Genomic DNA, 15801 nt, shown 5'->3' with positions numbered 1-15801 from the left:
TATCAGTCAGGGGAGCTGCGCAATGGCTTAACACAGTAGAAGTTTCTTTCTTACTCACATTACTGTTCAGTGTGAGCAAGAGGAGGGTCTCTATGCCGCACATCGTTCAGGGACCCAGGCTCCACATGAGGGTTTTGGGTTCCTCCACTGCTGGGTCTGGGCAGCAGATGAATATGGAGAGGGAGTGGTGAGAAAGCACAACCACTTTTCCATGTCATGGCCCATCTCTTCCTGGTGCTAGCTGGTCACATGACTCCAACTTGATGTAAAGAAGTGGGAAAAGTAGTTCAGCAGGGTGCCAAAGTCACTGGTCACTAGCCTCTCTGAGCCACACTATATCATGGGGTGTTGAGAAGATTAAATGAGGTTGTCTGTGTAAAATACTTAGGACAAGTATTGGCTCATTGCCAAGGCCCAATAAATAGCAGCAATTAAGATGATTACGCCTATGAGATAGACAAGGCAGAGACTCCTATCTCCATGGTTTATTTAGGGTCACACAGCCAGGCATTTGGTGGAATTTGGCTTAAAACCTAAGGCTCCTGGCCCCGTATCTGCTGCTCCTTTTGGCCCCTGCAGTGAAGGTTTGCAGATCACCAGTGCTGTGGTGGGAGAAGGGAACAGGCTTGGTGGGAGGCTTCTTGGCCATTGCTGACTCTCACAAGGGTAGAGCCCTTATCAAGTCTCTGAGCTTATTGGTCTTGACTCAGCAGCTGGGCCCTATTCCTCACTGTCAGCCTTCAGTTTACGGGCCATTAACTACAGTTCTGCTGGGGGCTGGGCCAGATGGGCCTCCTCACTCCCCCCCCTTCTCTCTCTCTCTCTCTCTCTCTCTCTCTCTCTCTCTCACACACACACACACACACACACACACACACACACACACACCTTCCCCAGTGTGTGCCATCAGCACTTATATGCCACTTGCTGTGTGACCTTGCACAGTGCTGCTCCTCTCTGGGCCTGTCCTCCATCTGTACAATGAAGTTCTGCGACTCAGTTATCCACGTGGATCCTGCCACCCTGATGCCCCAGGTCCATTCCGTCTGTGGAGTCCCAGCCCCCTTCTCACAACTCTCAGGCTCCAAGTCCACTGTGTAGCTCCTCAAATTCCAGAATTCCAAAAGACCTGGGAGTCTCCTGGGCCAGCCTCCGCCTGTATCTGTATCTCACAACATCCCATAAGCTGCGCATCCAGCCCAAGCCCACACTCCAGGGACAGGGAGCTCATTCCCTCCTGGGTGCCCCTCTTATCTCTGGACAAGTCTGGCAGTCGGAAGTTTTTGCCATTAAACTGAGATTTGCCTCCCCAGCCCTAGCCCCGACCTTTGGACTCCCCCGTGTATCTGCCCTGTGAGTGCACCAAGGGCTGGACTGTGTTATGTGCTTTACATGTTTTGCCCATTTAAGCCTCACAACAGCCCTATGAGGTTTAGGTACTGTTGTTAGTCCCACTTTAGGGAAGCTCTTGAGGTTTGAATAGTTTGCTGAAGGCCACACCACACAATTAATAGGACCTGGGTCCTGCTCTTAACTCGCTCTCTATGTCAGTTTAGCAATATCGTCCCCACTGAAACTACTTTGGAAATGTGTGAGCTGTTTTCAGTTATCATAATCACTGGCATTTAGTGAGCTTAGGCTAAATTATAGCATTTGTGTTGGGCTTCTAAAGGGACTTGGAGGGAATATAGGAAGGCCTTCTGTATTAGGGCCAATCCTGCTGGGATCTTGAAAGACGAGGAAGAGTTCACCACGTGCAACGGAGGGTAATCCAGGTAGAGGAATCACCCTGTGTAAAGGCCAGGAGGAGGCGGTGGGACCGGACCAAGTTGAGACGGGAGGGTCGCGGGCAGGCCGAGCCCCTTAGGCCCCCATCCCCCTTACCCTGCCTGTTCTTCTTTCGTTCCTTGATGCAGACGGAGCCGTGGTGTGCACGCTCCAGTTCCCCAGCCCCAGCTGGTACTGGGACACGGTGACCAAGATCTGCGTGTTCCTCTTCGCCTTCGTGGTGCCCATCCTCATCATCACCGTGTGCTACACCCTGATGCTGCTGCGCCTGCGCAGTGTGCGCGTGCTCTCGGGCTCCAAGGAGAAGGACCGCAGCCTGCGGCGCATCACGCGCATGGTGCTGGTGGTGGTGGGCGCCTTCGTGGTGTGCTGGGCCCCCATCCACATCTTCGTCATCGTCTGGACGCTGGTGGACATCAACCGGCGCGACCCGCTCGTGGTGGCCGCGCTGCACCTGTGCATCGCGCTGGGCTACGCCAACAGCAGCCTCAACCCCCTGCTCTACGCCTTCCTGGACGAGAACTTCAAGCGCTGCTTCCGCCAGCTCTGCCGCTGGCCCTGCGGCCGCCAGGAGCCCGGCGGCTTCAGCCGCGCCCGGGAAGCTACGGTCCGCGAAAGGGTCACCGCCTGCACCCCGTCCGAGGGTCCTGGTGGCACCGCTGCCTGACCAGGCCCGGCTGGCCCACCTGGCGGTCACCCCGAGTGCTAAGGGGGGTGGGGGCCAGGGCGCCGCAGGAGGAGAAAGGGGGCCTCTGTTTGGAAAAACAGACCCGGGCTTGCGATGGGCCAGGGGCCCAGAGATGGGGCCCCTGAGGTGGGTGGGCCTCTGGGCGGGGCAGAGGGGTGGGCGGTGGGCTGTGCCACTGGACTGAGGGCCTGGTCAAAGGCTCTGGGTGGAGGAGGAGCTGCCGACTCCTAGGGAGGAGGACCTGTGGCTCTAGACCTGGGCGGATAAGTAGGGCCTCTACCGTGGGGAGAGCTTCACGTTCCAACCCTGAGCTGGGCTTGCCAGTGAGGGTGCGGACCGAGCCCTGAAGATGCCCGGCCAGGACCCATGGGGCAGTGGTGGGGACAGTGGCTTGAGAATTGAGCTGCAAGATCAGGCTTCTGTGTAGCGAGGAGGGGCCTCTTCTCGGACCCAACGCAAGGACAGGACTGGGAGGCGTGGCTACTGCTCAAGATTGGGCCTCAGAGATAGGCCCTGTGTGCGGGGGACAGGGGCCTCAACTTTGGGCGAGAGGCCCGGCCCTGAGTTCTAGCAGGAGGTGGGGCTCAAGGCTGGGCTTGCCCAGGTCCAGGTCCAACTTGCCATCTCTATAAATAAAAAGAAGAGAAAAATAGAGAGGGAGAGAAAAAAAACATACCTTCTTGCTCCTTGACAGTCATTTCCTTGGGATGGGCAGGGTGCCTCAGCATGGAGGTAGCGTCCCCAGCCTGCACCTCAGTGGGGTGGCTCCAGGATAGGGTAGCAGAACAGGGCCGGGGTTGGGGTTGACTCCTCAGGCCGAGTCCCTAACGGGGCTCAGAAGGAGCAAGGAGGCTTCATGGCTTCAGTTCCAAAACCGAAGCTGCTGGTTGGTCTCAGTGCCAAGGGGTGGTGGTGGGTGGGCTGAGGCAGGAAGTGGAGGTGGTGGTGCTGCTGGTTCAGCTTTGCGGTTAGTTCCTGAAGCCAGTGGACAGATGCCGTTGGGGGTTCCCCAGGACCCTGGCTTTTCTGGCCCAGGTGCTGCAGGACAGAGGACTGGGGGTCAGAGCTCCGTGGAGGGTAAGTGCCCCTGGGACTGGGTGGGCATCTGAAGCGCCAGCACAGACTGCCCTGCCCCCTGCTCCCGGCCCGGGGCTCCTGAGAAGAAGCTCCAAGAATTCCTCTTTCTCCCCGCATCTGGCTGCCTCCACTGTGTCCATTGTTCCCGGAAAGCTGGGACGGCCCATGTGGGGACCGGACTCTGAAGGAACTGGGGGGAAAAGGCTTTTATAACTGCAATGCTCCTGTCAGTACGTGCTCCCCTCTGCCTTTTCCCTGGACCCCCAGGTCCCCCACCTGCTCTCGCTGCCCCCTTCAAGCTGCTGAGAGGCGGGTCCACCCAGAGCTAGGCAGAGAGTATTTCATTTCATTTGTGGGGCATTTTACTGAGGCGAGCCAGATCTTTGCTTCCCCCAGTACCAGGGTCTGTCCTTGGTCCCTGGCCTCCCCTTGCTTTATCTCCCCCGCCCCCGGCTTTCCCCTTCCTCACACATGCGCAGCCTCAGTCAAGCACCCTGGCTCCCTATTGAGGCAGTGTTCTGACATCCTTGTAAAAACATTTAATCATCTTTCCTTTGGGGGACAGATGGCAAGAAATTGACGTCTGTCACAAGCGGAAAAAGAAATAAAAGGGGGGAAAAAAGAAAAGAAACAATGTACCTCTTCTCCCTTTGACAGCCATTTCCTTGGAACAAAAGCCTTTCCCTGTCTGGGAGGCTGTCACTCAGCAGGGGCTGAACTGGCATTCAGCAAGGTGGGGGCTGAGGCATCAGGGTGGGCTTTGGGCACATTAGAAGCAGGGATACCCTTGGTTGGCAAAGCACAGTCCCCTTCTCAGGGCGAGGTCCCCGGAAACTGCAGACCTGGGACTTTTCTTCTCCTGAGAGAGGCTCCCCTAGTGCCTTGGGAAGATGCGGGGCTGTGCCCAGCACTCAGACCTGCTGCCAAGTTACCGAGGTCTGGGATCCCTGCTCACTTTCACCCTTCAAATGGAGCCTGAGACCATGGGGTCTCTGTGTCTGGATGGGGGTGGGTATCAGCAAGGTGGGGGCACTCCTGGACACTCCTCATCCCCTGGGACCCCTCCTGTGAATGCCTTGGGGAGATGTCAGGGGAAGCAGACAATTTAGGAACCAGGGAAGACTCCTTTAGGGGGTGAGGTTGGGACCAAGTCTGTTTCTTTTCCTTGCAATCGCTGTGTCCCCTTTAATTCCTCCTAGAACAGGCTGCTCAAGGTTGCCCAGGTCTGTCCACTACCGTTTCCTGTGGCTACAACAGACTGGCTCCCTTTCACTACTTCTCATACATAAATTTGTCCTGGGGTCAGCAGGGGCTGGGTCCAGACCATGTGCATCTAAGGGAAAGCAAATGTCTATGGAAATGTATGCCATGCCAGGCTGTAAGCACGCTGGGCACTGGGACTTGGAAATGAGTCAGGTACTGCCCTGCCCTCAGAAAGTTTGATCCCGTGCTGGAGACAAAGCATAAGCGATGATTGCATCTCCCTGTGACGTGTGTAGCCCACAGGGAGCCCTGGGAGGGTGTCACAGGGAACTACCTTTTCTAGCTTTGCACGGAAAGAGAGTTGTAGCAATTCTGAAAGAGGTGGAAAAGGGTCAGAGGGCCTTGATGCATGACGAGGAGTTGGCCGCTAAGAAGAGGACAGCCTGTGCCAATCAGCGAGATGTTCCAGCGCTTGGCAAACCTGAGAAGTTGTGTGCAGCTGGAGCGTGGGGCTTAACCGAACGTGTCTGATGACATTCCTGGGGGGACATGGTGGGAGTAGGATTATTACCCTTATTTTAGACAAGAAGTCAGGCTCAGAGAGGTCCAGCCACTCACCCTAAGTCACAGAGCTTGTTAGTGGCAGCGGAACTCAGGTCAGTGGAATTCCAGGGTCCAGTTTCCAGGAATTTAATGATGAATTTCAGACATCATTGAAGTAGAAGAGCTGTAGAACCCTGGGATGAGGTTTTGAAGACTTAAAACCAAATGGAAAGTCTTGAAGGAAAAGGGCAATTTTCCATGAACTTTTGTTCCACCTGGCACTCTAACTCTTCACATTTTAAAATGTACTGGAGCCCTACCTGGTTTGACTCAGTGGATGGAGCATCGGCCTGCAGACTGAAGGGTCCTGAGTTTGATTCCAGTCAAGGGCACATGCCCGGGTGGTGGGCTCAATCCCTGGTAGGGGGCCTGAAGGAGGCAGCCGATCGATGATTCTCTCTCGTCATTGATGTTTCTATCTCTCTCTCCCTCCCCCTTCCTCTCTGAAATCAATAAAAATATTTAAAAAAATAAAATGTACTGAACATGATGTATTTTAAAGCCCCAAATTAACAGTGTAATTCTAGAGCATCACAGAGCTCTCAAACTAGAGTAGATCTCATTTCCCCCCAAATTCCCATTCCTCTCTCTTCAGGAGGTGGGAGGGAAGGAAATTATTGTCTCCTACAATTTCATATCTCTTGTAATAGAAGTAGTGGTTGAGGCTGGAGTCAGATCTTGGCTTTCCCTTTCTGTGCCTCTGTTTCCTCATCTGTAGAATAAACTTCTTTCATGGGGCTGTGAGGATTTGATGAGTTAATATACAGCAAGTCCTCCCTTAACTTCATCTCTAGTTTCTTGGAAAGTGCAACTTTAAGTGACATGATGTATAACAAAACCATTTTACATAGGCTAATTGATATAAGCAAGAGTTAAGTTCCTACAGGATATTTCTGGCCACAAAAACATACCACTATCCTATATAATAAAAGCCTAATATGCAAATTGTCCCCTCAACCGGGAGTTCGACCAGGAGTTTGACCAGGAGGTGGGGCCAGCCGGCCAACCATGGGAAGGGAGGCCCAGGCTGGTGGCAGTGGCAGGCAGCAAGGGGGAAGGGAGGCCCCAGCCAGCAGCCGCTAGGGACCCTGCCCATGCACAAATTTCGTGCACTGGGCCTCTAGTTTCTAAATAAAGACCCCAAATGCTTCTAATATTAAACATCAAAGTCAATGTGAGCTATACATACATTTAAGAAAGAGTAATGAAAAAAAAGTAAGATGATTATTTTCCGACTCCCTTATTCTAGTTCAGGATCACAGGTGGCCACAGCCTCTCCAGGCAGCTCATGGTGCAAAGTGGACAGGATGTTCTCCCATCACAGGTCACATCACACACACACTCTTTCTCTCTCTCTCATAATTTAGACGTGTCAATTCACCTCACATGCACACCTTTAGAATGTGGGAGGAAGCTAGAGTATCCAGAAAACCCCCACACAGACAAGGAGAGAACACGCACACCCCAGACGGGCCTCAGCTGGGAATCAATTCTTTTCTCATCACTGTTATAATGAATCGATGCTGAAGGAAAGGACATCATTTGGGGACCTGCTGTATAGGATCCAGGGCATAAGTAGGCTCTTAGCACATGGTTAGTCACTGTTATTACTTACAAGTGGACCTGCAGTGCAAGGTCAGAGCTAGAGACCTAGAGGGAAAGCAGACGAGCTTCCAGGCCAGTAATAGGAGAAGAGACTGGGGACCCAGCCTAAGGATCCCTCTAGGCTCAGGAGCCACTGTGGAGAGTGAGAAGCTGGAGGAGGACGGGGAGATGTGCTGCCATGGAAACTGGAGGAGGAGGGCGTTCCCAGAGGGAGGGAGTGATGGATAATGTCAAGTGTCATATAAGAGAGGTTGGGGGTGGGGAGGGCAGGGGAGAGATGAGAGTAAACCAGAGTCCTCAAGTTCAGTCTCCTACCTGGCCTGCGATCCAATCTCAGCTCTGAAGCTAACTGGCTGTGTGACCTAGGCAAGGGATTTGCCCTCTCTGGGCTTCTGTGTCTTCCTAGATCTAAGTCCAAGGGATGGGTCAGGCTCTAATAATATGCTTAGTCTCATAAGAATCCTGATTTTTCTGCTTTTTGGCCACTTGCTAGCAGTGTGCTTGCAGGCAAGTCGCTTTACTTCCAAGATTCCCCTCTGATGGCTAGAAATGATGCCAGTGAGATGCTTACGGAAGTGCCTGGCACAGAGCAGACCCCAAAGACAGGGTTATTCTGTAAGCATGATGGGGCTGCCAGAGGCAGCTAAGGACGTTTGCTTGGCTTGGAATTTGAAATGCTCCTCAAGGTGCAGAGGGGCCACCACTGTCCTGAGAGGACTTGGAGGAGCAACAGCCCAGGCTGGGCACCTGCTGGGCTCCCACCAAAGACCAGCCCTGTCTGTCTGCAGCAGCAGCTCCCGAGCCCGGGCCCTGGCCTGACTGCCTTCCCTGCCTGGCAACTGCTGTGGATCCATGTGGAAACAGCTCCAGGGGCTGTAAAGCCCCCGGAGTGATGCCCCTGGACCGAGGCCCCAGCATTCACACACAGAACACAGACACACACCTTTCTCTCATCAGTAACTTACTCATTGTTATTTATTCTTTTCTTTCGTTCCTGGGCACTGAGCACATAGTGCTGGGAGCTCGGGGACAGCGATGGGAGGAAGTCCCCGCACTCGGAGGTTGCAGATGCTGGGAGACAGGAGACTAGGACAGCTGGCTGTGTGCTTCTGGCGGCCGGCAGTTTGGGAATTCTGAAAGGGGTTAGCAGGGGTGGGCAAACTTTTTGACTCGAGGGCCACAATGGGTTCTTAAACTGGACCGGAGGGCCAGAACAAAAGCATGGATGGAGTGTTTGTGTGAACTAATATAAATTCAAAGTAAACATCCTTACATAAAAGGGTACGGTCTTTTTTTTTTTTTCAGTTTTATTCATTTCAAACGGGCCGGATCCGGCCCGTGGGCCGTAGTTTGCCCACGGCTGGGTTAGGGAGAGCCATGGAGATGGACATCCTGATGGGGTAGAGGGCGAGGCGGGGGGTTGCCCAGGTTCTAGCTCTGTCATCTCCACTGGCCATGAGCCCCACCGGGGGCCCAGCTCTTCCCAGAGTGCAGAGCGCCTTCACAGCCATCTCAGCGCGAATGAAGCCGATGTAATTAATCACAATAGGTCACACACAGCACGTGGTCCTCATCATTGCTCTGGGCACTTTACCTGCGGTAATTTACTCAATTTTCACAGCTTGACCACGAGGTAGGCATTGTTATTATTACCCCAATTGTACAGATGAGGAAACAGACCTAGAGAGGCCACATGGCATTTCGATAGCTGGGCCAGCAAGGATGCCCTCTTGGGTCTGTCAAGTCCCCTTCCTCTGCTTCCCTCCTCCTGCGTGCCGAGAGGAAACTGATGACGCAGAAGACGCTAGGGAGACGGTGGGTCCAGCTCACAGGCATGAACGGAGCTCCCTTCCTGTGCCAGGTCCTGTGCCTCTTCCCCTTGGCGGCAGAGCCACATGCCAGCTGCCCAAGAAACCGCTGTGGCCTTGGCAGGTCCCCCATCCATTGCTCCCTGCCTTGGAAGACCTCTGGTTCTGGAATTTTCCTACTGCCTGCCATGACTTAGCTGTATGACTGTGGGCAAGTCACTTCATTCAATCGTGGATGACAACGCTTACCTGGTAAGAAGTTGTGAAGATTTAGAAAGAGGCTGTGAAAGAAGGACTTCATCTGTTTTGGTCAAGAAAGCGTTCCCAGCAAATGGCACTACATATGGTAGCTATTCTACTCCGTGCTGCATAGTAAGTGCTCATCAGATGGAGCTTTTTAATATTATGTCGTATTAAGGTTACACATGCTCTGACCTGTCTCTTAATGCTGTAGGCCTTCCTCTTTTAACCATTCTCCTCGAGTTTCAAACGGTGGAGCAGAATGCATTAGAGAGGAAATTTTCAATAGAGGTCTTCTTCTCCAGTTCCTTACACAGGGCTGTCCCCTTTTGTCCTCACCAGGACTGCTCTCCCAGGGACCCCAGTCGTGGGCACAGCCTGAGAGGGAAGAAAGGTCCCTGGGTGGCACTGGCCTAGACCTCTTGGCCTGAATGTTTGAGTCATGAGGACGGAGTCCCTTGGTGGGTGTCAGTGCAGGTGACATCCATCTGCTGGGACTCAGCTCCTAGAATCTCCTTCTGGAATGAGTCTCAAGCCGAGAGACAGAGAATGTGGGTTGGACTCTGTCATCCATTTCCTGGCTGTGCAACTTTGGGCAGGTCTCTGTCCCTCTCTGGGCCTCTACACAATGGAGGGACAGAGGCAGAAGTTGATGGGTTCTGGGAGTTCTACCATCCTGGGAGAGAATAGAGACGTTTCCTTTTTGCTCCTTGATGCCAGAAACAGACACTTATTGGTAAAGTCCCCTGGGCATCTGCCCAGAGGCCAGGAAAAGGACGCCTTGGGGTCTGGTGTTTGTAATCGGAGCTGCTCCACTTTGGGGAGGAGGGAAGAGGCATGTCACAAATGAAGCGTGACTCAGACATCTGGCTCTTGCCAATCCCGGACCCCATCTTGGTACCAAGGACCCAACCTTCTGTTTTCCCAATAAAGTGAGCGCTATTTCAAGTGTCCACATCTCTGGCTGTTTCTTTTGCTCACCTTCTGTGGTTTCCTTGCTTGTGTGTGTGAGGGGGAAGCGGGGGCAATTTAGGAGGTGATATAGACCCGCCTGTGCACAGAGTGAAAAGTATAGCTCTGCCCTCAGGACCTGTCTTAGAGGTAAATACAACACTGTCCCTTAAGAACCGCATCTGGCCCAGCCAGCGTGGCTCAGTGGTTGAGCGTCGATGTATGAACCAGGAGGTCAAGGTTTGATTCCCAGTCAGGGCACATGCCCTGACTTGATCCTCAGTAGGGGGCGTGCTGGAGGCAGCCGATCAATGATTCTCTCTCATCATTGGTGTTTCTATCTCTCTCTCCCTTTCCCTTCCTCTCTGAAATTAAAAATAAAAAAAAGGAACCCCATCTGATGGGAGAGACGGATACCCAAGGCACCCTCCCCCCTCCCCCTCCCTCCAAATTGGCTCCTCCTCATCCCTGTGGTAACCCCCCTAATCTAAGTCCCTTGTTCTCCAGAGCCCTGCCTACCCCCCAACTCCTTCCTGCCGCCCTGCTCCCACCTCCCTTCCTCCCCCTGCCCCATGGTGACCTTGCCTCTGACTGTAGAAGCCCCAGACCTTTGTCCATATAAGGCAGCTCTGGGGGCGGGAATTAGAGCCTGGTGCTCCAAGAGAACCCCACCTCTTCAGTATTCTCTTTCTCAAAGAGTTGTTGGCCCTGCTGGTTCCTAAGGAGCTCTCTGGAAGAAAAACTTCCTGATGTGGGCTCTGCCTCCCCACCACGTGTGACCAGGTTGTTAAGAGGGCACCAGGGCACAGAGCCCCTCTTCCTCTTCTGGGGCAACCTTCCTTCAGGGAACCAGAGCCACAGCCCAGGGCTGCCCACCTGGGGCTGCTGTGTCAAGATGAGGAGCGCCAAGGCGGTGGGCTGCGATCTCAATCCCACTCAGCTGCAGAGGGTGTGGGCAGCAGCCTGGGCAGGGCGACCACACCTGCCAGGGTGGGGAGGTGGGCTTGACTGCGTGGCCTCCCAGAGAGGTCATGGAGACTTCACAGGCCTGGCAGCTCCCCCCCGAGCCAGCTCCCACTGACGCTGGGAAGAGCATGCCTGAAGGTGAGAATGTTTGCACGGCATGGCCGGGAGCCCCTGGGTGTTCATGTGGCACCTGTGCACAGGGGAGAGCTCTTATTCCCCAAGGACAAGCATCTGCGTGACCACTATGGGCATCACTTTCCTCACTTGTAACATCGGATAACAATTATTATAACGAAATTACCAGGACTCTCCCGACGGCCCAACCAGACAACGGCTGTGCGTGGTACCTAGGGCACGCTATCATCATCGGGGAAACACACTCTGCCTTTAACCTTCAAGAGCGGTCGGGTGCTTGAACAATCTCCAGATGATCTCTATGCCCCTTCCCAGTGGGGAATGCTCAGGTTCTAAATTCAATCTGGCCTGCCTGCTACCTCAAACTCTCTAGTGGGGAGAAGTGGACCCTCTACAGGAAAAGGGCGATGGAGGCCCTGCCCAAGGCAGGCGGTTCTCAGAGAAGTGGGGTAGACAGAGCAGACTCCCGTCATGTGCCAACTTCATCACGCTTCCAGGTCAGCTTCGCTCCCTCTGCCGCCACGAAGCCTTCTCTGGTTGCTCCGTACTGACCCTTTGCCCTGATTGGATGACCCACAGCTGCTATCAGGGCTCCCCAACGCTGAGCGCTGAGCGGAGCGAGACCTGCTCTTCTCAGCTGGCTGCTGGCCCCCACAGCATTGCCAGATGCATGGGAACTGCACCATGCCCTGAGGGGAAAGGAAAGGCTTCGGGAAGGAACGGGTTTTTTTTCTTTAGTAACGTTTATGGTTGTTACAGAATGTTCAATACAGAAATCTGATGCGCTTGAAAAGAAGGGGGAAAAACATCACCCACAGTTCCCCATTCTATTAACATTGGACTGTACTCCTTACCCAGGGGCATCCCTAGGGGGTCCACAGGTGATTCCAGAGCCATCCAAAACAGTATGCACTGTGTGTCACCATGTGCCCTGTTGTGAGATTCGTTGGCGGTGCCAGGAGTCTGGGTCCAGGACCCAAAAGGTTAGGAGGCTCTGCATTAGGGGAGGGTGGGGGGAGGGGGGAGGAAAGGAGGTTGAACAGTCACATGCACACAGACCCACACTGACCAGGAGGCCACACATACACACACCTGACTGTGCACACAAGCATCTTCCCCATGTAGTTCTTCACATCGTCAGGGACATTCTATTCTGTCACCAAGACTCCTGGCATCTGTATACATGTTGCTCATGTGCGTTCATCCCATATGTATGCACATGCCCTTCTTTGTGCACACACCTCCCACCGGGGCACACACTCATTCATACAACGATGTTCATACACTGGAAGACAGCCAAACAACCTGGCCTGGGAGAAATTTAGGAGAGGCAGCCCGAGACAGGCTTATTCCACGGATGCTTCTGCCACCTATTGGCCATGCCTGGCCGTAGCACCCTTATTTAGTTCCTACTCCTTTTTCCCATCTGGTGTCCCTATCAGCCGTGGGCAAACTACGGCCGCGGCCGGATCCGGCCCGTTTGAAATGAATAAAACTAAAAAAAAAAAAAAAAAAAAGAGAGACCGTACCCTTTTATGTAATGATGTTTACTTTGAATTTATATTAGTTCACACAAACACTGCATCCATGCTTTTGTTCCGGCCCTCCGGTCTAGTTTAAGAACCCATTGTGGCCGAAACCGGTTTGGCTCAGTGGATAGAGCGTCGGCCTGCGGACTGAAGGGTCCCAGGTTCGATTCCGGTCAAGGGCATGTACCTGGGTTGCGGGCACATCCCCACTGGGGGATGTGCAGGAGGCAGCTGATTGATGTATCTCTCTCATCGATGTTTCTGACTCTCTATCCCTCTCCCTTCCTCTCTGTGAAAAATCAATAAAATATATTTAAAAAAAAAAAAAAAAAAAAGAACCCATTGTGGCCCTCAAGTCAAAAAGTTTGCCCACCCCTGGCTCATTCAACTGCCGCACCCTCTCTCATCCCCGGAAGCTGCGGACTGGAATTGGTTCCTGAAAGAGGGTCTTGAATGAGGGAAGCATTCTGTTAAGAGACACTAGGTGAGCGTGGGCTGGAGGGGGTGGGGAACTAGCACAGGCTGACCACCTATTATGTGTTGACAGCTATGATCTCATTTATTTTTCTCAATCCCATGTGCCTTATGCAATGCCTGACACATGAAAAGTTATAGTAGGTATATCAATTGAATAACAAAAAAACCCTGTAGCTCTGGCTGGGTAGCTCAGTTGGTTAGAGTGTTGTCCTGATGCAGGTTCGATCCTCTGTCAGGGCGCATACAAGAATCAACAAATTAATGCATAAATAAATGGAACAACAAGTAGATGTTTCTCTCTCTACTCTCTCTCTAAAAAAGAAAAAAAAGGGGGGGGGAACACTGTAAAGGGAGTATTTTTAACAAATGAGGAAATGGAGGCGGAAGTGACTTTCCCAGAATCACAAAACAGTTTCCTCTGAAAGGACGTTGTTCTGAAGAGAAAAAGAAGGAAGATGCAGCAAAGCTGAAAGTCTTTAATAAGACTTGCAGGAAATCCAGCCCAGATCCCCACCCCGAGGGGACCAGAAGTGCCCAGGGGTGGATGATATCAACCTGGAAAGATGATTTCCCACCCAGGAAGGTTCTTCTACTCCAGTGGTTCTCAACCTTGGCTGCACATTAGAATCACCTGGGAATCTCTTTAAAATCCTGATTTCTGGGCCTCATCCTCCGGAAATTGTTTCTTTGTTACTAATGTTGTGGCCCCACCCCATAACAAAGAAACAGAATTTCCAGAGGATGAGGCCCAAAAATCAGGATTTTAAAGAGATTCCCAGGTGATTCTAATGTGCAGCCAAGGTTGAGAACCACTGCTCTACTCTAACTTGCTGCTTCAGATTCATTCACTCAACTAACATTTGCTGAAAACAGCATGGCGGGTTCTGAGCTCAGACTGAGGATAGCAATGAACCAACAGACAAAAGTCCATTCTCTGCCCTCGTTCCAGTGTGGGGGCTCCAAGAGGACTCCTTGTTTACTGTCCCACTCCCATGGGCCCCTGGCTGTGCTGTGTGGGTGGAAGATCCAGAGCGAGATCATGGAGATATGAGGCAAGGATGGGAAGAGATGCTTCAGTATTGAGGTTGAGCAGAGAGCCTCAGACCTGCAGTCAAGCAGACCTAGGTTTGAATCCAGCCTCAGCCCCAAACTGTTTTGTGACCTGTTTACACCTCTTACCCTTGCTGGGCCTGTGTTGAAGCAAAGGGCTTGAACTTGAACAGTGATTCCAACCATAGTTCCTTAGAAGGGCTGGGAGAGGCCAAGCACATGAACCTTCCCACACCCGTGCACACCCACTGCTTCCTTCTGTTTCCCACATTGAGCTTCTCAAAGAGTTTGACAACCACCTGGACTAATTTATTTCTAAGTTATACTTAGCGCTAGAAGTTTCAAGATTCAGTCCATGTCTTCCTGACCACCAGACTATGAGCTAGAGGAGGGCTGGAACTGGGTCTGAGTCCTCTCTCTATCTCCCACTGACCTCACCGCTCCCCCCCCCCCCCAGGCCTGACTGCAAGAGGAGGCTCAGAATGTGTCCATCTGGACTGACCACATAGGGGCAACATTAGACTGATAGCACTGCAGGGACTCAGAGAACAACTGCGTACTGACCAAAGGCCTCTGTCCAAGCAGAGTGCTGGCGCAGCGCCACTGGGAGGCAAGGGCAGGCAGAGAAGTCTTCCTGGGGCTGGTGGGGTTGGACCCCCAAACCTGGGAAGCAAAGGAGGGTTCCACTGGATGGAACAGAGGGTCCCTGCGCAGTCCTGGCTGGAGCAACCCAACTGGTAGGATGTGGCCACACAGAAGGTGTGGTGAGTATGGACTCAGGTCCAGGTAGGAAGCTCTGGAAGTCCTCAGGGAAAGGCGTGCCTAACAGGAGGCTGGGAGGGTTGGGGGTGGTTGGGAGACACGAAGCCAGATCCTGCTCTGGCTTCAGAATCCCCAAATCTCCCATGGGGAACTGATAGTTAACTAGGGGTAAGTTACTAATGTTGAGGCTTATGTGTCAATCAAGGCCTCACACCTGCATAGGCCCTAGGAGGGACCCTGGCCTTGTGTTCACAGCATCATATTTTCTATGCTATTTGCCAAAGCAAAATACATTCACATCAATTGGTTAAGACCCCCTCTTTCCACTCTGACTCCCCCCTTCCCACTAGTGTCCTCCAGATGGAGTGGCTACAGGCATTCTGTATTCTTAGCTTAGCTTTCTTTTTCCTTTCCTTTCTTTTTACTAATCCTCACCTGAGGACATTTTTCCCATTGCTTTTCAGAGAGAGTGGAAGGGAGGGAGCGGGGGAGAGAGAAATATCCATGTGAGGGAAACGCATCAATTGGTTTGCCTCCCACATGTACCCCAACCGAGGGCGGGGAGTGAACCCGAAACCCAGGTAGATGCCCTTGACTGGGAATCAAACCCAAGACCCTTTGGTCCGAGAGCCAATGCTCTAACCATTGTGCAACACTGGCCAGGGCAGCTTTCTTTTTCTTACAGAGGCCCTCAAATAAGCTACCAGCTCCACAATCCTGGATCTTATCACTGGGTCCTTGGTTTTCCCAACTGCAAAGATTGCAAAAAGGCTGTGAAGGGTCTTTGCGGGAGTGAAGACGATCTCTTTTAATCCTCTGATAGGCCTTGAGGGGAGATGAAGAGCAGGGATAAGACTCGCCTGGGGTCTCACAAGTTGTGCTGAACTGGAGTTGTAGTCTAGGACAGTCCCACTTGAGA

General features: G+C 52.8%; 1 protein-coding gene across 2 annotated transcripts in view; it reads left to right on the top strand.

Moving 5' to 3' along the window:
- The window catches only part of OPRD1 (opioid receptor delta 1), a 34866-nt gene extending 30717 nt beyond the window's left edge, over positions 1-4149 (top strand). For both annotated transcript variants that reach the window (XM_081087922.1, XM_081087923.1), the window contains exon 3: positions 1917-4149. In XM_081087922.1, the coding sequence (XP_080944048.1) occupies positions 1917-2455 (539 nt within the window). In that variant the 3' untranslated portion in view covers positions 2456-4149. The remainder of the gene's footprint in view (positions 1-1916) is intronic.
- The last annotated feature ends 11652 nt before the right edge of the window (positions 4150-15801 follow it).

This window comes from Myotis nattereri, assembly GCF_964212035.1.
Source record: "Myotis nattereri genome assembly, chromosome: 3".
Classification (NCBI taxonomy): domain Eukaryota; kingdom Metazoa; phylum Chordata; class Mammalia; order Chiroptera; family Vespertilionidae; genus Myotis; species Myotis nattereri.
This window is presented reverse-complemented; position numbering and strand designations above follow the sequence as displayed.